This window comes from Mycteria americana, chromosome 1, assembly GCF_035582795.1.
Source record: "Mycteria americana isolate JAX WOST 10 ecotype Jacksonville Zoo and Gardens chromosome 1, USCA_MyAme_1.0, whole genome shotgun sequence".
NCBI classification, from domain to species: domain Eukaryota; kingdom Metazoa; phylum Chordata; class Aves; order Ciconiiformes; family Ciconiidae; genus Mycteria; species Mycteria americana.
Genome location: NC_134365.1, coordinates 125,898,291 through 125,922,475, shown reverse-complemented (window position 1 = coordinate 125,922,475; position 24,185 = coordinate 125,898,291). Strand labels below are relative to the sequence as shown.

General features: G+C 38.1%; 1 protein-coding gene across 3 annotated transcripts in view; it reads right to left on the bottom strand.

Moving 5' to 3' along the window:
* Positions 1-3,032: 3,032 nt before the first annotated feature.
* The window catches only part of EFHC2 (EF-hand domain containing 2), a 67,760-nt gene continuing 46,607 nt past the window's right edge, over positions 3,033-24,185 (bottom strand). For 2 of the 3 annotated variants that reach the window (XM_075520078.1, XM_075520087.1), the window contains exons 10-15: positions 23,779-23,975; positions 19,096-19,229; positions 14,020-14,217; positions 13,330-13,422; positions 6,221-6,326; positions 3,033-3,715 (exon numbers count right to left, since the gene is read on the bottom strand). In XM_075520078.1, the coding sequence (XP_075376193.1) occupies positions 3,620-3,715; positions 6,221-6,326; positions 13,330-13,422; positions 14,020-14,217; positions 19,096-19,229; positions 23,779-23,975 (824 nt within the window). In that variant the 3' untranslated portion in view covers positions 3,033-3,619. The remainder of the gene's footprint in view (positions 3,716-6,220; positions 6,327-13,329; positions 13,423-14,019; positions 14,218-19,095; positions 19,230-23,778; positions 23,976-24,185) is intronic. The other variant, XM_075520097.1, reaches the window with a different exon arrangement.

Sequence of the window (24,185 nt, the reverse complement as noted above, 5' to 3'; positions counted from 1 at the left end):
CAAGTGACTGAAAACATCCAATATTTTGGTTATTGTGGAATTAGGATCCCTGCAGTTTTCCCACAGAAAGTTCACCTTAGGAGGCAGGAACGTCTCCTGGGCTAAAAGGACAAGACGGAGAGAGCAGACACAGGAGCCAACTGAGCCCAAACTTTTTCTGTGAAGAGCTTTCCTGCCACGAAGTAGGATCAACTCACATCAGCACGAGGGACAAATGCAGAAGGGAGACCAGCATCTTTTCACTTATGCAGATGAAAATCTGTCTGACGTTGGTACAAATGGCTCTGTCTAGAAAAATACAGTAGATGCCTGTATGATGGGCAGGACACAGAAAAATATTGCGTGGTGAGGAACCTCATTTTTGTCCACAGATTGTCTATGGCTGCTTGTGGCTACCATGTCTGAGAGGGCCCATCTGCTGGTGATCAGAGCAGGCACTCTGAACTGGACAGGAGCAGAAGCTGACGTGAGGCCATGAGCTAACCGGTGCACCACCTGCACATGAGGACCGGTCCTCTTTGCCGTTTGCAGCCTGCCATTTGCTTGCAGCAGCAGCTATTCCAGAGAACTTGAAGCCTCTTATTCTCAAATGCCAAGTTGAGGAAATAAAAATTAACACTGAACATGCAGCAGACCCCAGCAGTGAGATGGGGAGCCGGTACTGTAACGTGAATCTCTTCGCTCCTGCCATGGACAGCACAGATACTTGTGGAAAGAAGATATCTTTGGCTCCCCTACAGAGATCGAGAGCTGAGATTAATGGCAACTGTGAGGGCTGCTTTCCCCTTTATGCGATGCATGCTTTAAAGCTGTGGCCTCCTGCCATCTTGAAACATAATCTTGTGGTATTGTCTTCATTCAGGCCCCTCATCAGCAATGTGAAAAGAGAGAAGAAGCTGGTGGCAGGATTAGAAGAGAGGTTGAAATATTCTGGGCAGCATATGCTGTAAGTCACATTATACGAAGAGTATTATTGGACTGCTCATTGGCTAGGGCTTTCCCTTCTGGAAGCACTGCTGCTTGTAAAAAAGAAAACCTGGTGAAAAGTGTTTATAACACATCAGACCACAGCATATGACACATTGTGAGCACAGTGACAAGCACTGAAAATATTTTTCAGGCCCTGTCTGCCCTGCTCCGAGGAGATCATTTTGTACTCGTCAGGGTTATGCAAGATGCATGGGAAAAGAGGAGAAAGAGAAGTGAGAATAATAATTCAGAAGGGTATTAATAAACATCCTAAAATTACTCTCATCAGATGACCCATCTCAACCTTAAAACTGAGTACTTTAGTCTTGGAAGGCTGTTTGAGACCCTCATTGTTTTAGAAGTGAGAAACCACCTTTTGTTGTCCAGTTTAAATTTATTCATGGCAAATTACACCCCTTTGTTCTTAGACTACCAATATTCTTAACTGAAACAGATTATTTTCCTTGCCTGGCCATAACGTATTTACAGAGAGCAGTCATATTCTCTCTGAGACTTCATTTTATTTATCTAAATAAGCCAAGCTCCTTTAGTCTCCTTTCTTATCTCCATTCTCTTAGTTAACTTTCTAGTTCTTCTCTGCACTGGTTCCAGTTTGCAGTCACCTTTCTTGACCATGACCAGGCCAGACCAGACCATGATTGACCAGACCTATACACAGGGTTCCACATGAAATTATAATAAATTCTATTTCTTGTACTTTTTTTTTTTTTCCTGAAAAGAGGCTCCTCTTTGTCCTATACACATAAAGGAAAACAAACTAAAGTGAATTTTCCATCTCTAAAAGCTACTTGGGAAGTTCTAAATGTTCAGAGTCAATCTTTCTTGGAAACCCTTGGCTGTACAAGATTTCCACAACTGAAACATATCCTTCTGAAGTCTGGGGAACATTAAAAATTTACAAGGGCAACTGCATTCATTTAAAGTGTCAATCTCAGTCTTGGTGGCATGTTTTAAAAATCTTCAGCTTTCATCAAACTGGCTTCAAATGCAAGTTATTATTGTTTTGGCTCCTGACACTATCCCCATGGTCAGACATTTTTTTTGTCATGTAAGAAACCGTTTTCCTCTTTTGGATCAAAAAGCAGTACATGGTCTTGTCTACAACTTGGAGCACTTCAACAAGTTGTCACAGTTTTCTTTTTGACCCCCTGGACACAGACCATCACTTACTCATTATATTGCAAACATCTTCCTAAGTGGCAGCAACACACATAATTATACCTTTTTTATGCCATAATTATGCAGAAAAAGTCCTTTTTTGCTGACAAAAAAGGTAAAAAGCTGCCAAAAGCTTCATATATTGCCATATGGAGGGAAAATAATTTCTTCTCAGGAGCTGGGGGAGCTAGAGAGAAGACATACAATTAAAAATTTCATTTACACTATCATGCAAAAGTGCAGCAAGGTATTTCTAAATGGAATCATCATTCTAAAAGGGATCTCCAAGTTTCCAAAAAGATACAGATTTACCGAATTAAGTTATTCTTTGAACTATTGTCTTTCCCTCAGTTTGGGGATTTAGATACGTTGAATTCTCATCCTTCTAAATCAAACACTTCCTCCCTGAATTGTAACTTCAGATTACAGAAAGCGCAGGGTTCTCAGTCTACTGAATGTGTGAGTTTCCCAGCCACTGGCAGAGGTGTGCTGGCTCACACGTCTTCCCCTTCCCCCATGGAATCGCCATGGATGAGTCAGCTCCCCCCTTCACCTCACCTCTTCCATTCTTTAAACTGGGGTAACTACTTCTCTTACAAAAGCATGCAGTAAATTCAGATCTAATCATGGCTTTGAGCTGGCATAAGCTTAAAAAGATACAAAAATGCTAACAGGAACTCCATTTAGTCATTGCAATTTTGAGCAAAGAGAAAGGCATCAATTAATTTTCAAAGAGCAAGTACAGTGCTACTGCAAGAAAGCTGCACACTAAAATTGTACTGAAATACCTTCTCTTCATACATGTCTCACCCAAGTAAACTTGGGTGGCTACTAATCTGAGTCACATTTAAAACAAAAAGCAAGAACTGATAGCTTCCGTGCCGTGCCTGCAAAATATTTATTTCTATATTGGAAGGCTATAATTATCTCTGATACCAGAGCAACTTTATACTGTGCTAAAACCTTGCTAGTATTTCCTCCATAAAATAACAAACTTTGATACAAACAGTACTTAAGCATCACCACAGGGACATAGCAAAAAACACAGATATAAGCTAAAGAGCAAGAGAGGAAATTTGAACGGAATTACCTTATTGTGCTAATATAGTCTGACCTAATAGCTTAAGAGATCATCCAACAACCTCTTTTGTTTGCAGAACAAAGCAGAGTCAGTCAGATTTTGCTCTGTTTGACTCAAAGATTTCTCAATACTTGTAAATTCTCCATATAACCAGACACAAAGATTAGAGAATACAGTTTTAATTATGCTTGTTTAACTATGAAAGAGTACTGTTGATTTAGAAGGAGTTACAAAAACACACAAAGTATACATCTATGTTGGAATAAGAAATTAAATGCAATAACACCTATATCTGATTTTTTTGTTTTACAAGGAATGTTTTCAGTATCTGTCTAAGTAAGCTTTGGAGCTGAAACACGAATCCAAAAGCAGTGCCTTGCACAGATCAGATTATTCTTCCTTGCCAAACAGATCATCCAGAAGAGGTAAGTATTTGATCCCTTTCACAGGAAGGGATGGTGCTTGTCCGCTCCAGTCATTTTCATTCTGAAATTAGTAACCCAGAGAATATCTTAGAATATAATATTGAAAACAAGAATAATTAAAAGCTGGTCAACATAAGATTGAATGAGCTGCTTCATTTCCACATACAAATCTGTGCAAAAGTGGACCTTTATATAGCACATCCTCTTGAAAGATTACTACAAGCACATTTTTATCAATCTTGCAGAATATTTTATTAAAAATATTTTCTATCGTTAGCCCTTTTGCAGATATTTTCAAATTAAATAATGCTGTATTTTCTTCATTAAGATGCTTATACTTGAAAGTCTTGCAAGTCATCTATGTCTCAACACCAAAATCATACAAAATAATTAGATAGAAAGAAGAAAAAAGTCAGCTAAACAAGCACAACTCTGTTGCTGAAATCTATCTCTCAAATACAGGTACTGTAGCCCCAAAATATTGCTGCTAATTTGTGGTAAGTCAGGAACAGAATGACAATTGGATTTTAAAGCTCAACAAGATTTAAATCCCTTCCTTTCTCTGATTTTTTCCATTTCATATTGATCTCTTCATTAAAATATTCTTGTACTGTACCAAAGATAGCCTAGGTATTGCAGCTAACTAACAAAACAATAAAGTCAATAAAACTCAGTAAACTACACTGGCACCAATTTGGGTGCAGTTCATTAAAACAGTGCTATATGTCAGTATGACAGCAAGGCTTTGGAGCTGATGAGGAACTGACTATCCCAGCATGATGATGACTGATTATAATTTCTGTCGATGTTCTTTCTTCCTTTTTTATTTCAGCTGTAACCTTCCTCCCATAACTCCATGTACCGTTCTCAACTGGGGCTCTTAGCCATCAGCCACTCCCAGAAAGCCCATCCACTGGCTGTCCTCCAAGGAAAGATAACGTCTTCTTTATACCCAGACTTCATACCCTCATCTCTTATGCTGATTAGAACATACATTTCACCACAAATGTCCACTGCAATCTCCTGCTTGTTTCACAAGCATCTTTTCCTCCGCACCTTCAACTTGTGAAGGCTGCCTCTTGGTTCCACCACCACTTGCACCCCACCTTCACCCCATAGGAGCCATCTCCTTCCCTCACCTGCCAGAAATCAGGTCATGCTCAATGGCTAGGTAAGCCATCCTGTGAGGGGAAAAAACCAGTCAAACACATGCAACAGCAAGTGTATCTGTGCCTCTGCTTCTTTCACCCTTGCTTTTTGGTACAGAGCTTAGCGCCATCTTCAAGGCAAAAATGCTGTGGGCACAGGCTCTGACCTTCTTCTTGTTTCTGTGGTACTGAGGCTCACGAGGCCCCTTATCCTGACACAATCTCCTGAGAGCAGTCACTGTTTAAATATTGAGTTATAACTTAAGCACAGAATTCTTCTGTAAAAACAAAGAATACCCACTGAACAAAACCTAATGCACACTTTGAACTACAGGACTGCTGTATAAAACACGTGGAAGGGCTTTGATTTTATCTGTACCAGATGGAAAAATTCTTCTCAATGACAAAGTGAAAAATAAACCACCATCGAAAGCAGAGCAAACCAGCAGCATTGGGCCCTCGTTAGACCACCGACAGTTTGAGATGCTACAGAAGAAAGAGCTGGTAAGCCAAGTAAGAGAGAGGAGTCAAGTTAATAGCACAGTCCTTGAGGAATATTGGTTTAAACTATGTCACCATTGAACTTGAATTTAAAGGAATGCTGTGTTTAAACTATGCCACCATTGAACTTCAATTTAAAGGAACGCTATGTTTCTAAACGGTCTGAATACAATCAAACACATTCTGTACAAGCATAGCAACACATTGGCTAGGCCAGAACAGCAAAACTACATGTTGGCAGAAGGGCTTTGGATTTATCTGCTATGAAGTTTTTAAAAATCCGCATAATTGCCTTATGCACCATCTATTTTAAAATGTTCCATTCAGCACAAGATGGCAAGATCAGATTAATCTCTGCAGTTTGTTGATACCGCATTTTTATTTACCCTAAGTAGCAGGCTGGTGGAGACATACAAAGTTGATCCATCAATACCGCTCTTGCTGTACGCCTACCAGTGATGTGGTGTATTATGTACAAGTTTCTATGGAGTTATAAAAAATACATTCCTATTTTCCGCAGTGTCAGTGGAGTTTAAAGTATTTCCTGACTATCTCAGCAAGCGAACAGATCATTTGACATGTAACAACGATATTTGTGGGTGGAGCGGTATTCACGCCCATTGTTCATGGAGAAATACACCTGTTTCTCCTTCTCTTTTTCTTTTTTCTTCTAGAAAAATGTCACAGAGATGTGACACCTATTAGGCATGGGGGTGTTACAGGGCTCCTCATCCCTGTTTGACTTCTCTGCTTCATTCTAAACCTCCCAGAATAAATTAATTACTTGAAGAAAACAGGCACAAATACGCAAATATGAAAACTGTTGTGGTCTCCATTGGATAAAGCACTCATGTTAACGTTGGACAAATTACATCCATGTACTGTACTGTTCCTTTGCTCAGATACACTGGTTTTACCTTGAGAGGAACCTTTATCGTCTGGAAAGCAGGGATTTGATTCTCTCTCCAGTTTAGCCCATCCACAAGCTTTTTATATTCCACTTGCTTATGGTCATCTTCAAACCTAAGCAAAATATCCATAAGATGACTCAAGGTTAAAAGAAATTTTTAACAAAGTTGTATCATCATGTAATCTAGAGCATACTAATATATTACCTTCTAGATAATAATTTTTTACTCCTTTATTACCGAACACTGGCAGGAGTACAGAAAAACACTACCAAACTGTCAGGACTTCTATATCATACATTCTATTCCATATTCTTACACTTTATTATTGTCTCTTATAGTAGAATTCAACTTCTTTAAGGTTTATTACATTTCAACTAATTTCATTTTACTTTTGAAGCATTGCCCAACCTTTTCCAACGCTAGGATCTCACAATTGGTGACAAACATAGAGTTGGGGTGATCAGTGTATGAGTCCTTTGTGTAGAAAAGAAACAGAATGATATGAGAGAGCTGTGCTATAACACAACCGACCTGCTTTATATGGCTTCTACAATCATTTCCTGAAAATAAGCAATCCTTCAAAAATGCTGTTTACACACACCTTGGGATCAATTTACAATTGACAAACCCACAGCTCTCTAACCTATCAGATAATAGCCAGATTTAAAAATCACAAGCCTTGTCATTTGGTAGTTGTTTTATGGCATTGTTCTTTATTTCTATGGAATAAATATATATCTGTGTCAGTTATGAGGGTCCCTTAAATGCATGAAGATACATATGCTGCCAGCTAAGGTCTACAGGTACATGTGGAACATGCTATCTCTGTACCTCAAATTTCTAAAATCATTACACTGCACTAATAAATCCCATGGGAGCAGTTTTGTAAGTCACGTCATCTTTCTGCCATTGATTTGGATGAAGCAGCTTCAGACAAAACATCCTCAATTCAGCAAAACACTTAGGTGATTAAGGCACTTGGGAACCACTGTTATTTCAGTGGGACTAGTCAAATGCTTGAAAGATATCCGCAAGCTGAAGCTACCATGCAAATCATTCTTGAAATGAACAGCTTAACTGCTCTGCTATAAATACTGTACTTGCAGCTTCTCTGAATGACATCTGTCTCACCTAACACTACCTACATATAAAAGGGACCTGGTTTAGGCATATAAGCACATCCTGGAAGTGTCTGTGCTTCACTGGGGTCCATGGAGAGACATACGCAACTAGCAAGACTCAATACCTATTCTTTGGTGGGAAACATCAGGTTAAACAATTCTGCCCTGTAATCTGGTGAGACAAATACTACTTCACAGGAGCAAGATCATCTCCAGGAAACAAGTCTTTTAGAAAACCATTTTATCTTGTTCTTAAAGAAATAGCACTGCACAGAACACGGGCTTCAAAACCCTTCAACCACTGCAGAAGGTTCTGGTAAAAATTATGCATGAAGGTACTTTAATGGAGAATTTACAGCACAAACTTGGAAAACAATACCGGAGAAGAGGAGAAATAGATCTAGTAACAAAAATAAACTGCAATAAACTGCAACTCATCCTCTCCTTCTCCTCCCCCCACACCTTTCATTTAATAGTCAGCAGGAGAGATAATAATAAAATATACTGAGAGCCATAAACAGAGATGCTAGCGATAAACTGGAATGTTAAGTACAGTGAGTTATGCTGAAGATGAAAGCAAAGTCAGAAAAGAATGCTACTGTTACTAGTATTAAAGGGGAGCCTGAAACATTGCCATGAGAAACCCTCCTATGATAGCTTCCTGCTTTATAATAGCTCACAGGCAAGTTAACATTTTCATAAAGCCTTACTTTTGGGGAATATATCCAATATAAAAGAAAATTATCATTCCCACTTCTAGGGGGTTCTTGTTTGTTTCAGGTTTTTTGCAGGTGACAATTGGGAAAAGAAAGGAGTTTTGCATGAGAAGTAACAAGACAATAAAAAAGCTTATACCTCTTGGAAAAAAACTACGGCACATAGATTTTGAATTTCAGAACTATCATGACAATTATTTTCTGCTTTTACTATATATGTATTTATCTTTTGCTCATTGTGAAAAGTCAAAACATTAAGTCTACAGCCAAGATGCAGAGCTGCATAACCTGGATTTTTAAATAAAGAACAAGTGAAGGCATGTAACTACTTAAATTTATGTTGAGGCAACGAAGTCAAGGAAAGCATTGCTTCTGCTTTCGACAAACATTAACAAGGAAAAAAGTCCTTTGATGTGACAGCACTAGCAAACTGAGATGACAACATGGGCATGAAGTTAACTATAACCAAAGATTTTAACATGGGCAGAGGAAATGGGATTCCTAAATCCCATATTTAAATAGCTACCGAAAGCAGCTTAAAATATTACTCTAGAATAATCCAGAAAGAAAAAAAAAAAAATCTACTCTTTAGATCTCTTTCCTGCTGTGACTTATTGTATCCATCTACAAAAAGCACACACTTGCAATTTGGCACAGAGTATCCAGATGGACTGAGGAGACGTTATCAATTTGTGCATTATTAGGACAGAGATGTCATACATTTCAGTGGCTGGAGTTAATATGACTGAAACTGACAGTGCTCTTCAGGAAAGGAAATTAGATTTGCCTTATCAAGAAGATGCAACAAAGATGTCTTGAAACCATGCTTCTCTTCAGTTTTGCCCTATGACTTCACCAATGCATGTGATTTCAGACTATGAAAGTCACTCCCCCATCCGTATCATACTTTGCAGAGCTTTTTTTTTCTTTGACATTACAGAAATAATCGCACATTTCTGCTTCTAAAAATATATTCATAATGAAATAACCCAGATATGTGAAAAAATCTGCTTAAATCACATTATGACCATTCCTGAGGATGCTTTGGTGAGTAAAGGTTACTTACGAATACTTTTTCTCTCCCATCAAGACATCTGTAACCCAAACATTTATGTGAAAAAGTTAATGTACATGCAGAGATTTTTAATTCCTTAGTTTTGAATAACATTTATTAAGAAGTTAATCTGATAATAATAGAGGACAAGCATCATGCTGCTTTAACCTTAGAGAAAATGTTGGGATTCTTCAGCCTGTTTGATAGTCTGTGTGTAACACAGGTATACACCTAAATTGTCATAAACTGCTCATATGAAAAGATTTACAACAGCAAGCACAGACAAGTCTATGCAGCTGATCACTATGAATTAAGTAATGGCTACCATCTTGTGTATACATTTATTCACGTCTTGAACAACTATAAATTGAACGATCAGTTCCTCAGCATACTGAATAACAGAAATAGTTTATTTTAAGAGATCCAAGTATTAATGCCAGAGTCTTTTCATCACAAATGGTATAGGGAGTCTCAGGCATCAAAGGTAACAAGTAGAAGACAGAGTGCAGGAGACAGATCTTGTGACCATTTCAAATCTTGCTCCTGCTACCAGGACACTTGCTGTAGCAGGAAAAGAAGGTATGCTTCCTGAAAGAAATAGGTCAGCCCTAAAAAAAAACATTACAGGTAAGCAACTAGGTAAAAAATGATCACCCAGCCACAAACCAGGGAAAAGATGAGCAGACAGGAATGGCCTGGCCTGGTCTATTAGTGACTTGAGAACTGGGATGACCACGTAGGAGGCCCATTGTTATCAGGCACTGCTACCTGAGACACTAGGGATTAACTTTTTCAAAACAACAAGCCCCCCTCCAGAGTCCCACAGTCTCACCCTGGTACTGTAGAGAGGTGAAGAACTACACAGCCACTTTTAACAGAAATTAAAAGACATATTTTTAAAAATAGGGACATTAACAACTAAACAAATGCAAAACAATCGAAGTGTAATACTTGTAAACTTGTCATCCATTCTTTCTTCACTGCATTTTTTCTTTCCTTATCTGCCAGCTGTTTATATACCCTCTGGGGAAGGACTGCATCTTTTTAAGTCCTTGTTAGCATACATTTAGCATCGCAGTAAATAAAAATAACAGAAAAAACCTCCTAAATACATTACTTAAGCATTGTAGCAACATTTATTTATTAAACAAACTATAATTGTTCATTATGCCTGCATAAATTTAAAGAAATGCTTATAATGACTACTGCAGTTTTCTGGCAGAAACGATTGTGTACCAGCTGCATTGCTTAATACATTGTGATTAAAAGTCTGTATTGCCCTGTGATTAAAAAACGAAGTGAGAAAATGCTGATGGAGAAAGGAAATACTTATTAATAAACCAGCCCAGGTAAATCGGAAAAGTGGACACATTGTTGGGTACCTAAATCCTACTATTCCACCACCCCACAATTAAAAATATAAATTTACTCTACACAGACAATTTGAAAGGGTCTTATGAAACCTCACAGTCTTTGCACTAATTCTCCCTGCACTCTATGGAAACTGAATGGTCTTTGGGTACAGTAAACAAAGTCTTGGGTCATCTGGAGGTGACCACAAGATTAGACAGTAACTTCTAGTCCCATCTCATGCTTTTAATAAGTGACAGATCATTGCAGTATAAGGTATTTATTGTTTACATTTGTAAATTAAGAGTATTGCCTTTCAAAATGGAAAAATAGAACCATTAAGTCCTACAGAAAGTCTTTGCCACCTAATCTCAGATAGCAAAGCTGAATAAACATATAGCTTCAGTCTTCAACTATTATCTGATCACATTGTCTAGCATCATTTTATAGCTGAATAGGGTCCAGCTAGTGCATTAGCTATATATACTGATTTTGTGGGAATCAGTCCAATAACTTTTATTGTACCACTTTCTTCCTTCATAAATACAGATACACACAGTAGGAATACCACCACCACTTGCTTCAGAATCATCAATGGACACAAAATTACATGCTTCCTCATCCAAAAAAAACCAAGGAAAGAATACTGTTGACAAACTTAGCCCACACTGAATTGCATACTCCACAGGAGTGAGACTGTTCTTCATTAACAATAAACCTGCCTGTTTCATGATTCTTCAGTCTCAAAGAAACCTACAGAAAGCAGGAGGAAAGGAGGAGTAAAGTCTAAATCTCATTCCGCCAGCTCTACTCTTCACCTTCCAGATTACTGGAAATTAACTCCTATTAATTAGACTTAAAAAAAAAAATCTTTCCATGATTCTGCACCCTCATGAAACAATAAACTTACCAAGCAGTGCCAACTGCACCCATTATTAAGAATGTGACAATCTTCCTTCTTATCTGCAATGCAGTGACTCACCACATAAACTGGCATTTTTCAAAGCAGCTGATACTGTAACTTAGAACTGGCATTACACGTAGCACTCTATCACATGAAGTACTTCTCACATTGATTTCTGAGGCCCAGCTTCACACCATTTACATTTCTCATGCAGAAATCTGCAATACAGGCTGGCCACAGCCCCTTTAGAAACAAAGGAAAATGGATGGTAATTTAGAAATCCAGCTCTTACACAGGCTGAGGAGACAACTCTCTCCTTCTCCACCACCTACAGAAAGAACCTACAGTGGCTGAATCCTCATTCAGCTGCCATGGGTACCTGCCTAAAGCTGGGTGAAATCCAACACTTAGTCTCCTCCTTGTCTTCTAAGCTTATCTCTAATTTTTATTACAGTGTACTGGGCTTTTTCTTTTTAACTGCCTACACTGAGACTCTTCAGGAGAGAAGAGGTTCATCTCACAAAAGCTTTCCCTGGTATAAATTCACAAACAATAAACACGTCTCTGGAGCCTATGACGTGTCAGGCTTTGTCTGTTTTTCATCAGCATTGAGTTAGTACATAAAGGAAAACCTCCAGTCCCTTGTCTGTGCATCTATTCAATTTCAGCCTTTATGAAGTGGAAACTATGAGAACCCCTTGTCTAGTACAGGATGTCAATTGTCCTCCAACACTTTTTGTGTTGGGCAGCTTAGTGGGAGTTCTAAAAAATGCATTTCAGATTAATGCTAAAATTCAGACATGCTTCTGATGACTAATGCTTGTAACCTAACTGTCAGAAGTGATGAACGGCAAACAAACTGCCAAAGTTGTCTATCTGGCTACTGCAGGGAACTGTTCTGAAAGTTTTTGGTCTGGATACGGGGGCTTTGTGAAAAATAGCCCCTTAGGCTTCTTAAAGCAGTCTTGTAGACACTGATTTAAGTAGGAAGTCTTGCTTGCAGTACAAAGATGCTTTATTAAAATGGATTCCACATTTCTGCCTGACAAGAGTCTTTTCATTATTTGATAAATCCAGATGCTTAGTTTGCAATTCCTCCTGAAATCAAGAAGCATATCTACCTGAAAGCACCTAAGCATGACCAAAGACAAGACCTGCTCCTGCTTTTAACACAGTATAAAGGCATGACAAAACATTTAAGGGTTTCCCACAAGGGAAAGAAGAGACCAATAAGCATGCATTTAAACTTATTACGAGAAAATCTGGCCATGAAAACCAAAGTTAACATGACACAAGTGTTCAAAACACCACAGGTTACTCTGAACTCTAGCCTTTAATACAAGTGCACTGAATACTAGTTCTTTTCACTTCTATTGCCATGAATACAGCTAGCCAAGCAATTTGTCTTGAAATAATTAAATGTGCTATGGAATAATACCAAAACCATGCCAATACTCCTTTTCCTTTTTAAAAATTCCAATAAAATATGTTTCAGGTGAGATTAATAGGAGTAGCATCACTTCTATTTACTACTGATGCTGTCTACTTCATTCAAGGATATTTCATCGTATTCATCTTGGTATGTTTCTTAAAACTCACATAATGTGCTTTCATAAGATTATTGTTTTTACCTTACACATACACAGGAACAACTAATGCAAAAAAAGTGAATCTCTCTGATAATGGTAAGTATCAGTAGCTGATTCCTGTAAGACTAATTCCATGGAAATCTGGCAAAACACAGATGATCTACTATGCCAGACAAAATGAAGTTGCTAAGATGGGTGCACCTTAGTTGATTATAAATATTCTATAAATAGGGAAGTCCACATGCGTATAGTGACAAAATCAGCATCATGAAATGATTAATAGTGTATAAATGACAAATTCTTAAGAACTGTGTCTGCAGTAGATCTTCAGCATTGATTTGCACCCATGCATGCAAGTCATACTATCTGCCCTTAACTTACATGGTCAGTAAAGCTTGCAGATCATCATCAGCCACTGGCAACCTAAAGGACTTGCAAATAGTCCTGCACATCTCATGGGGCAGCACTCCACATCTACACAAACAGAAAGAGAGGGGGAGAAGTATACATTAGGTATTTTCCAGATTTACTTCAGGTGAATGTTGCTGTGAATAGGAAAACGTGTGAGGAATATTGGGGTAGAGGTAAAGAAAACAAGATTTTATGAAATTTTGCTATTACAAAGCTGAGAAACTTGAAGTGCACATGGTGGCCTGTCTCCCACACACTGAGGTCCTTAGTGATTCTCTGCGATTCTTTATCTGCGACATCAGAGAACAAAAAGGGCAAATGAGTCATACAAAGAATCAGCTACAAATCCTTTCTTTTTTCCCTTAAATCACTATTTTTCCTCTTTGATTTAAAATACTGTGTTTTGCCTGTGAACGGGCATCTGATTATGTCACAGAATGTTCAGTACAGCAGCTATAATAAAAAGTCCACAAACAAAATGAAAAAGAGACAAAAAGGCTATCCTTTTCTTGTCTACTGTCAAGTGCTGAGAGAGGCTTAACATTACAAATAATATTCTTTGGCCGCAATATATCATTTGCTCAGCCACAAACAGAAAGTAGGTAGGTTTACAAGCAGAGCTTCCCAAATAACAGCTTAGGATAAATAGAGGAAACTTACTTTTCACGGTCGTTGTACATAAGCACCGCAGATAGTTGTTCAAAATTCTCAAAGCTATTTTTCTTTAGTTGTTCTTGAGCCACTGCAAGGAGGAAGTGGAGGTCCATTTCATATTCATCTCTCACACCATAATACCGCCCGAGAGTCATAATTTCATGTTCTGAAAACGCTCCATCAGTGATACTGACTATCAAATTTCTGTTCACAAAAACAACAGCCCACATTAGTTTTAAGTAAAGGAGTTAAAACCAGTTAATAATCACTAAATTTTGTGGGGAAAAAAAAAGATTTAAAGTGCACTCATTATAAAATGCTGTATTTAGATCTTTAGAGAATGTATCTACTTAAATTTGAAATCCAGATCTATTCAAGGAGGTATAATGGAAATTACCTGAACTCTTAAACTATTGCAGGATGTCCACATTTGCTCAGTAGGTGGCTATACATATAAAAATACATAATAACCATGACTGAAGCCTTTTACCAGAGATGCCATACCGGCATGGAATATTAGCAGCATTGTGAAACCTGGTCCCGTTGGGTAGCTTTCAGGGGAAAGCTGGGGGAAGGGAAACAGAAATTGGTCACAAAGGGCAGAAAATTACACCCAACTTGTAATCACAAGCTCTCCTGGCAAGAATGGAAGACAGGAGGCAGTAGCAAGACCAGTTTATGCTTGGACACTGTCAGTGGAGAATCAGATCCCATGCAAGGAAGAGCCTGAGATGTGTTCTCCCAAGATTGCTTGTGCTGTTAAGACAAATTAGCCCAACCCAAGGAAAAAGAAATGTTCCTGAGATCCACTTGATGGGCCAGTGGTGGCACTGAATGACTAGTCATTCCTGTTAATATCAAGAATTTGTTGTTGGTAACACAGCTGGAGTGATTTCTGGGTAAGCTCCTAAAGGCACTTGTAGTATATCAACAAATGGACACAAGCTTCGGAGCTTAAGAAACAGGACTAGTAATTACAGTTCAGAACAATCTCCCTCTGCTCTATATTGTTGGTGGAGGGGAGGAGAAGGACCGATTTTAAAGACTACATTGTCTTTGTAGTAGGGGTTTTGTTGCCTTCAATGATTACAGAGTTCTTCATACGTCCTGGATGCTGACACAACATAATGGAAGAAAAACACCAATAGTGAGGCATGCAAGGAAACCTAGGAGGCTTCCTGCTCTCCTGGAAAAAGCCAGCCTCAGTTGTAGGTTACTTCAGCTGTTACAAGGCCTTTTGTCAAACCTGGCTTATGTTGGTGTTATGAACCAACTATATGTAACTATATGTTGGTGTTACGAACCCAAGCGTCTGCCTCTGGTGAACTCATGTTCAACAGGATTTTTTTTTAACAGCAAGCATCAACATAGGCCTGTGTGCCTCAATCAAAATTAGATTAATTATATATAATACTTCTGGATAAACAGCACTAAGAATAAATTTCACCGTAATTGCTGAGGCAATTAGATCTGTACCTTGTGGTACCCTTGAGGGTACTGCATCACTGTGATTATATACCGATCTTTGAAAACAAATGGAAGAAATTGATAGTGATGCACAAAGTTCTGACACAAGACTCAAACTTCTGGCTGGAGAACGGTTAAATTCTTGAATGAATCTGATAATGAGTCTCTTAACATCCACACGTGAACTGAAAGCACAGAAACTTCATACCTTCCAAACTGCAAAATTTTATCAACAAACATAGTTTTTCACTTGCTTCCTCTGAGGGGCTTGTGCGGTCCTGTTCAGATGAAGATATCTCTTCATAGAATATGATGGCACTTACACAGCTATTCAAAAAAAGGATGCTAAACACTGTATAGTGTCTACGTTGATTCAACTGCTGCTTTTTTCATATTAAATGAATCAGAAAGATCCTTTATTTGCAGTGGCAGGAGATAAATATAAGGAGAAGACAAGTTGTTGACAGTAGCAAACCTTATTTGAGATTATGCAAACTCAATGACCAAAACTTGGTCCATCTATTAATATTATCATTATCTTGTCAGTATTATTATTTCACTTACTGAATATTATTATTTATATTGTAGCAGCATTCAGAGATCCAGTCAAAACTGGAGCCTCTTTCCTGAAGCCTGCAGTAATACTACTGCAAACACAAAGAAGAGGACAATACTGCCTGACAAGCCTGGCACTCTAAATGCTTGGGCTGGCGAAGCTGAAAGCATGTAGATAACATCACCCATCTGAGTATTTCCACAGTCTGGATTTCCACATATGACACAGATTTTTCCAGTGTCAGGATTTTAAAGGTCTTTTATTTTCTCAAGCCAGTTAGTGACAAATAAGTCACCAAAACCCCCAGATAAAATTATTGTCTCATTTGGGAATTAAGGAATATTCTACTGACTGCTAGGGACTAATGAGGAGACCCAAGATTCACAAACAGAATTACATCTACACACTTCCTGACAAAAAGAAACAAGCTGCAACAATTGTTCCCACAGCTTAGTTATCTTTTGTTTTACTTTTTTTTTTTTATTCTAGAAGAATAAGACAGATTGCAATCTGAATTTGGTAGAGAAAGAAGAAATAATAATTAACTGCTTAAGAGAGCTGTTTCTCAAGCTGAATTGCAGATAGGCATCTTTGTTAAACCCACATGGTTCTTTGTCTCTAACAGCAAACAGTCTTGCCAGTAGTTTATGAGAAAAAGCAGTCTGGATAGGACCATGTGATATGCAGGCATCTAAGTTTTAGTTATTTTTTTCTTCTCTTTTTAACAAAGCCTTCAATAGTTTTAACAATAGCTTAGGGGATAGCTTCAATGTACGCCATGTATTTATTTCCTGGATGATGTGCCATAGATTTGGGTTCTGAAAGTAGTTAAAGTAAATTGTATAATTACAATTCTGCTTCACTACATCATACTTATAGGTGTATTTTTAAACGCAGCTCATATAAAATTACATAGGTAGAAAGGAAGAAAACAGCCAAATTCAGAGCACAGTAAAGCTTTAGATGTATTTAAGATAAGAGGATTATCGTGCTGGTTGAAGCTGTCACACAGATAATTGCCTGTACTAAAAATATCATTTGTAGTTAGTTATAATCATGAAACGCCATGACAGATTAAAAATAAACAGTGACGTATACAAGAAAATGCAAAACTGAAAGAAAAATACTTATTCTATTCACAGAAAAATATCTTTGATTTTTCATAAATGCAAAGAAGTGCTCTCGTCTTCGTCATTAAAAATGCTTCTTTCATTCTAAAATAGGATACATGGATAACAAAAAGAAGAGAGCCTTTAGATTACTGGATATAATATGAATGAACAGAAACAAAATCTACTATCACTATAAAGCACAAAAGTTAAATGTTCCTTAGAGGCAAATTCTTCCTCTGGCGGTGTGAATGCTTCCTGTTAGAACCCCTTCAGTCCCACCGCAAGAGAGACGTAGACCATCAGCAGCTGCTCAGACAGGCCCAGGTGAGCACTGAGGCCAAAGAAATGGTATTACAGGGATTCCCCTGCTTTCTGTCTTACTCATGGAGAGGGCTACTGCATTTTTGTTGCTGAAACCGAATGCCTCAATACCATATAACTAGACATATCTTACTCCATGCCACAGAACAGCACTAGCCTAAGTTAAACAGCTGGGCAGTTCACAGCTGCACAGAGTATGACTGTGATTAAATTTACACTCAACTGAGCCTCTTCTTGATAAAATAAAACTCTTTCCCTGCTGTTCAAAAGCACAATCATCCCTTCTAAAAGTGTGCTCCACCAATTTCGTCATGCAAATGTTCCAAAACATTGAGCTGCTCCTAGTGCACGTAAGAAGACAAAGTTTTGCAGATTATCATTTCATAATTTGAACCAAAACCATAACTATTTGATTTTAAGAGTTATTGTCTATATAAATTAAAACCCCTTCCCAAGTGCTATAAAGTTTCTCCCGATATACATTAACTTTCAATTTTCTCCACTTCTTACTCTAGTAAAAACATTGTCCTTCTTAATGCAGTTAACAATTCAGAATCTTGCTTCTGTTGAGTAAAACACCTGAGTCTAGAATATTTTTACCAAAACCTGCCAATAACTGTGGCCTCTCTTAGTTTGAATCCTACATTTTAACCACTTATTTTTCATTTCTGAATACCAGCTTGTTTTCATTTCTCACTACTTTCACTTTGAATTGCTGGAAGAACCTTCTGCTGATCTGTATATCTTCTGAGATATTTCAGAAGCAATTTCTGCCTTGGTTAACATTCCTATAGGGATGACATTCCACACAATATACATCTACTTATATGCTTTATTTATTATGACAGTTCCTAAATACATAGTATATTACCACTGTGAAAAACAACATGCTTCTAGGTAAAATCTTCTCCTCTGTTCCACATCATTAACCAGTACCCAGCACAGTTCATATGCTCAAGTATTCTGGCTGTGGGACAAACTGAAATCAGCTTGCATTTGAACATGATTTTCTCTTTCAAGTATCTATACATTTGCCCATTGCCATATCTGGATCATTGCCAGAATCCAGGTATCTACTCACCCTATCTCTGCTGAAATTACGATCCAAGCATTAATCATTGCTCTCACTACTGCTTTCCAGTCTTTTTTAAACATGCTTATTACTGCATCCTGTAATTTCAATACACCATAGTTCTGCAAAGACTCTCTATCAATGATTCAAAACCCAAGTAACATCTTTTTCAGGAGGCCAACTCAAACATTCCTTCTTGAATTTCAAAACTACTAATTAATTTGTTTGACTATCTCAGGATAGGCTTTTCTTTATCCTTCAGCATATATATTACTGCTGACTTGCCCTTCTTCACAATACCCTGTGCCAGCTCCATAAAAAGTAGACAGATTTTAGTTGTTCTTTACAGCTTACTTGAAACTATTGCATTTCTCTTTTTTTCTGGGGCATGGATTCACTTTCTTTTTCACATACAGTCTCCAAGTAAATGCAAAACAAACGCATCCCATTTGTCAGCTAACACGTGCAGAAAGCATCAAGAAACAGTCCTGCTCTATACATTTTTGGGGAATGTGCCTTCATTAAATATTAAAAAACAAAATCCACTGTCTTACCTGAAAGGGTCATACTCAATCACCTTGGTATGCTCAGGGTCAGTGGCTGCAAACACCTGTCTGATTTCTCGGGAATGAGGTTCGGCTATGTCTTTCAGTTTCTTGAGGATGACACCAATATCAGCCACGGAGAACTTAACAAAGGAAAGCAAGACATAGATTTGAGAGAAAGGCACTATGCAACCAACTATGCATGTACCATCAAGAGTTGTCAAGAGGCAGGGCAATGTTGAACTGCTAAGTATTATTAGTTTCTTCATTGTCTCACTTCAAATGCATAAATCAGCACTGTGTTAAGTTTGGAGAGAAGTTTGCTACTGAAAAAAATTGCCTCCTACTGAGAATATAAAAAATTAAACAAAAATCATCAGATCCTGCACTCTCAGAAAGCTTATTCCAGCTACATAAAAGGACATCCACTTTTGCTTCAAACACTGAATTGTTAAAGCAGAAGCAGAAACATTTAAAGTACAGTTCTAATAATTTGGTCCTCATTTTATGTTGGTGCATCTCACTTAATTCTCAATTAATAAAATTCACCATGTTAAAATCTTTTCACCATTGGCTCCGATGAACTGTTGAACAGATATTCTCATTCATATTAGACTGAGTATGTTGTTTTACATACTCAGAATTAGCAAACTGGAAATTTGTTAGGATGCAATTTTTCCTGTCATGTAAGAAGAATGCATATTTCTTCTAAATATAGGCCATTAAAATAAAATTAAATTTAGATAAAAAGAACTGGAGCACTTAAGCTTCCACTCTATATTCAGAGTGTTGTGTTTGAGCTCTACCAAAGATTTGTTTGCTATATTAATTTTTAACATAAAACATTTATGTGTTTAGTCATTAAATAGGGGTTGAGTCCAAGCATGAATATCTGATATGCTCTTACATCTGTCATGCTCTACCTAACTTACAAAGCACAATGAACTGTCCAAAAATAGTTTTCTCCCATTTCTTCCAGTAAGCAATGTTGGTTTAATTAGCAATTATTTGAAATTTGGTATGACTGGTATTAAGGACCTAATCACAACAGAGATTGGGCCTCACTCTCAATTATGCTGAAGTCTGTCTACAGCATTGTATCAGTTCAAAGGGATCCAGAAAACGGTATTTAAAGTCCCTACGACACTGCCAAAGCAGTATAAAGTGATCAAAGTTTAATAAATACATCAGTGGTTGCTGGTGACATACTCAGATTTAGAGAAAACAGTTGCTGCATATGCCGAAACTGCTCCAGGTACAACCCCAGCATGCAATGCCATGCAGGGCAGTGGTGTGGAGCAGTTGGACCAGCAATCAAAAAGTTTTAGAGACAGCAACTTTTTCAATCCCCTCCCCAAGCTGTTATTGTTTGGGCCGTAAGCACACAGCTTTTTGCTGAAAAAGCAAGGAACAGAGATTGAGAAAAGACTGGGCAGAAGGAATCAATCAGCAGAATATTTAAAGAGGGACAAAGTGTTCTGTCTATGTACAAAAACTGCCTTCTCTACATTATCAAAGCAGTTATTTTTACATCTTTTTTCTAAACTACATATTCCAAACACCTACATAGGCATCGAGTATCCGAGCAACATGGCAATAACTCTTTACCCGCTTTCCCCCCTTCTCATGTAACTGCTGACATGCTAGTAGTCACAATCTAGTTTTGTTTGATTGTCTTGCTTAAGTTAGAGGTTATTATGTTTAATTCAACGGAAGTAAAATCAACCTCCATGTTTGTGCTGCAGAAGACTACAAAGTTTGAACAACTGAGACTGTTTCAGAGATGATTAATTCATTTCCAAGGAGGCACAGTGATGCCTTGTTTGAAAGAGTCCTCCTCAAACCTGGATAATACTGGTAGGACTCTGCACAACACACGTGTTCTGCTTTGCAAGCAAATTTACACTTTCTAAATACATCTTTTTTCCTCAAATTGGAAAAGAAACTAAAGTGTTGAAAAGTTTTGAGAATTAGATCCATAAAGTTACTTTCAGTACAGGTGGCAACCAAAATGACAAGACTTAATGATTTTTCTTTCCCCATAACTTAAAAACAATACAATAAACACAATTTTGAAAGACAAGATTAAAACTTTCCTCATATGGTGTCAAACAAATGTTTCAATGATAGGAAAATCAATTCCCACCTGCACTATCATTATCAATCAAAATTTCATCTAAATCAACATATGCCTATAGAAATGTGGTCAAAATGGCAGTTTTCAGAAAAAAAACATTCCATCTGGATTTCTTTCACTAGTTTTAAGAAAACGTACTGATGTGTTCTGCTGAAAGGAAACCTCTGTCTATTCAGAAGGAAAATTATTTATTTTCTAATTTTAGAAATAACTGACAAATAGTCATCTTAAAATTGTCTACCCTTCTTCAAACCATCTTCCAGCTCTGCTCTTCTCTAATAATTGCTGAAGTTCTTGTGATTTGAGTATGCAATCCCCTGATGAACTGAGGCAAACAAGGTGTGTCCTTACTTCTGGAGCTCTATTCAAAGGATGTGAATAAAGCATCTATCATTGGGAGAACAAACCTTTTTTTCTACCAGCTGTTTTAAAATCTTAACTGTGCAAAGAACATTTCAAAACTCACTTTAAAGAAGTATTTTTAGTGTTGCTTCTTCCCATTTTGCAGATTTTATTTTGATAACATACAATCATTCAGTCTGGAAAACCAAGATCTCATCTGTTTGATCCAAGATAACCAATGCAAACAGCAGCTCCAAAGAACATTTACAATCTAATGATGCACTCTGCATTTTGGAGAACAGCTTTGGTTTTGATTCTACTAGGAGGAGAAACAGTCCAGCAGTAAGAAAACATAATGTATATAGCTTTGTATTTTACTGCTTAAAGCATTTAGCAGCCATAGCATTTTACATCAACAAGCATTTTGCAGACCTTCATTATTCCAGGGAAGGCAGGTGGTGCTAACTCCATGTTAATTTACAAAGAAATCACACCGTTCTGCTATTTTCATTTGAGTGAGAACAGCACGTGTGGCCCACAGGCAGCACAGGGTCAGGTTGCATCTACCTCTGCCTCAGCAGCACAATGGCATCAAGACTCGCAGTCCCCAAGACTGCACTAGGCCTACTGGTGTCTTGGGAGTCCTGCAGGTTCACTCCCTTTGGTGAGCCAGCAGACAGGGAACAATTAAAACTTGTACTAAGAACCTTCTCCCTTCTCCATCCACAAAAGGTCTGGACAAATGGGCAGAGGACCATAGCTCGATAAGCCCTCCTGGATGTTTTCCCTAGGGGTACTCCCAAAAAGCCTATGCAAAAGGGCAGCTCTGGAGAAGGTCTGCTGAAGGCACAGTTCATGCTGTCACCCCACTGTGAGCTATGAAGCATACGCAGTACGCCAAAGTCCTCACAGCACAGGCTAGTCCAAAGGCTGATGTTCAAGATCACACTGTGATGAAGCAACAATGCAGAAGAGGGACTAGGATGCAGAAATGCCTTGGCTCCTGAGCTGATGCATTCCTAGGATGCATCTCAGAGTGACTGGGTCAGAGCTGCACACAACAGGAATTTCCAAGTATACCAGAGTACCTTTATTCAAATATTGCAGCACAAACATCATCATTTAAAAAAAATAGTAATCTACATTTCTTACCAAACCAACATAAAATCCCACAAAACGCTCTGTGATTCTTCTGTGGTTCTCCAGCCCTGTATCCATTCTTTTTGACCTCTGTGACAATTGCTATAGGACAATCAATTTCCTCCTGTTGGACACACTTCTGGCTTTGGTGAATGAGGGCTTCTTTACTAGCCATTTGTGTAATGACTGGTAGCATACAGTACACATCAGTAGAGGCACCCCAGCTCTCTATTTATTGTTGCTCTCCCCTCTGAAGGCAACACCAAAAGACAGCGAAACTCAGTACAAACTGTAAGCTTGAATTCCTGACTGTGATATGAATTTCTAATATTACAAGGGAAATGTTTTGCCAGATAAATAGGTATGAACCCAAAAAATCAAACCAGGGAATAAAACAGCCTCATCGGTAAGACTCTAAATTGGATGTGCCCACATCTTGAGTACTGCGCACTGTTCCGGTCTCCACATCTCACAGTTGCCTTGTAAGGACAGACTAAAAAGAGTGAGACTCTTAACTGAATAGGATTAGGCTGAGGGGGAAGAATATCTGAGATTTACAAAATTAGCAAGGTTGTGCATAAGGTGAATGGGGATCTTCACCAAACCCCAGAACACTAGAACTGGCATTGAAACTAGTGGGAGGTTGGTTTAAAACAGATAAAAGATACTTACTTCTTTTAATATACATATTTTTTTACATAGTAGGCAGGAAACTTTTCAACTTGCCACAGAAAGCTGTGGAAGCAGACAGTATCTGTAGGTTCAACAAGGGTTAGATCAATTCAGGGACAAGAGGTCCATAAACAGTCTCAAGAAGGAATAGACAGAGATATACCTTCTAACAACCCCTAATACAATAAGAGTGGATGCTGAGAAAGTAGAAGGGGAATGGACAGTGAAGAGTGGCCAGGCTTGCATGCACTCCCTAGCTAACATCTCCTAAATCCATTGCTAGACAGAGAGCACTGGGCTGTGAACTTTGGGTGAAAAAACTAGGTATAAATAATTCTGAAAAATATACTTAAAAGCTACAGTCCTTAAAGATAATAGAAAATAGCAAGAGCCTGCTTCACCTCATTTGCATGCTTCTCCATGTAGTTGAATGTGTATTCATCAGCATCCACCAAAAGAAAGTTGTGACCATGGAAACAAACTCTGGCTCCAACAAACAGATTCTGAGCCTTGAAGTATTCAGATGGCTCACTCTTAAAGAGCTCCTGCCCAGGCTTCTTAATGCGACCTCTTTCCAAGAACTTCCCACCAAGTATCCCTATAGGAATAGAATTGTAAATAATTAATTTGGCTTTACTTGGAAAAAAATAAAAACACAAAAGAAAACCCAAAAGACACCCCAAACCAGCTGGTTTGTATTTAAATATTAGTTTTCATTCTTGAGTTTCTTGTCTCATAATATACTCTCCCGCTCCCTCTCATTGCTAAAAGAACTGTCTCTGCCAGCGTCCACAGCAACAGTCACATT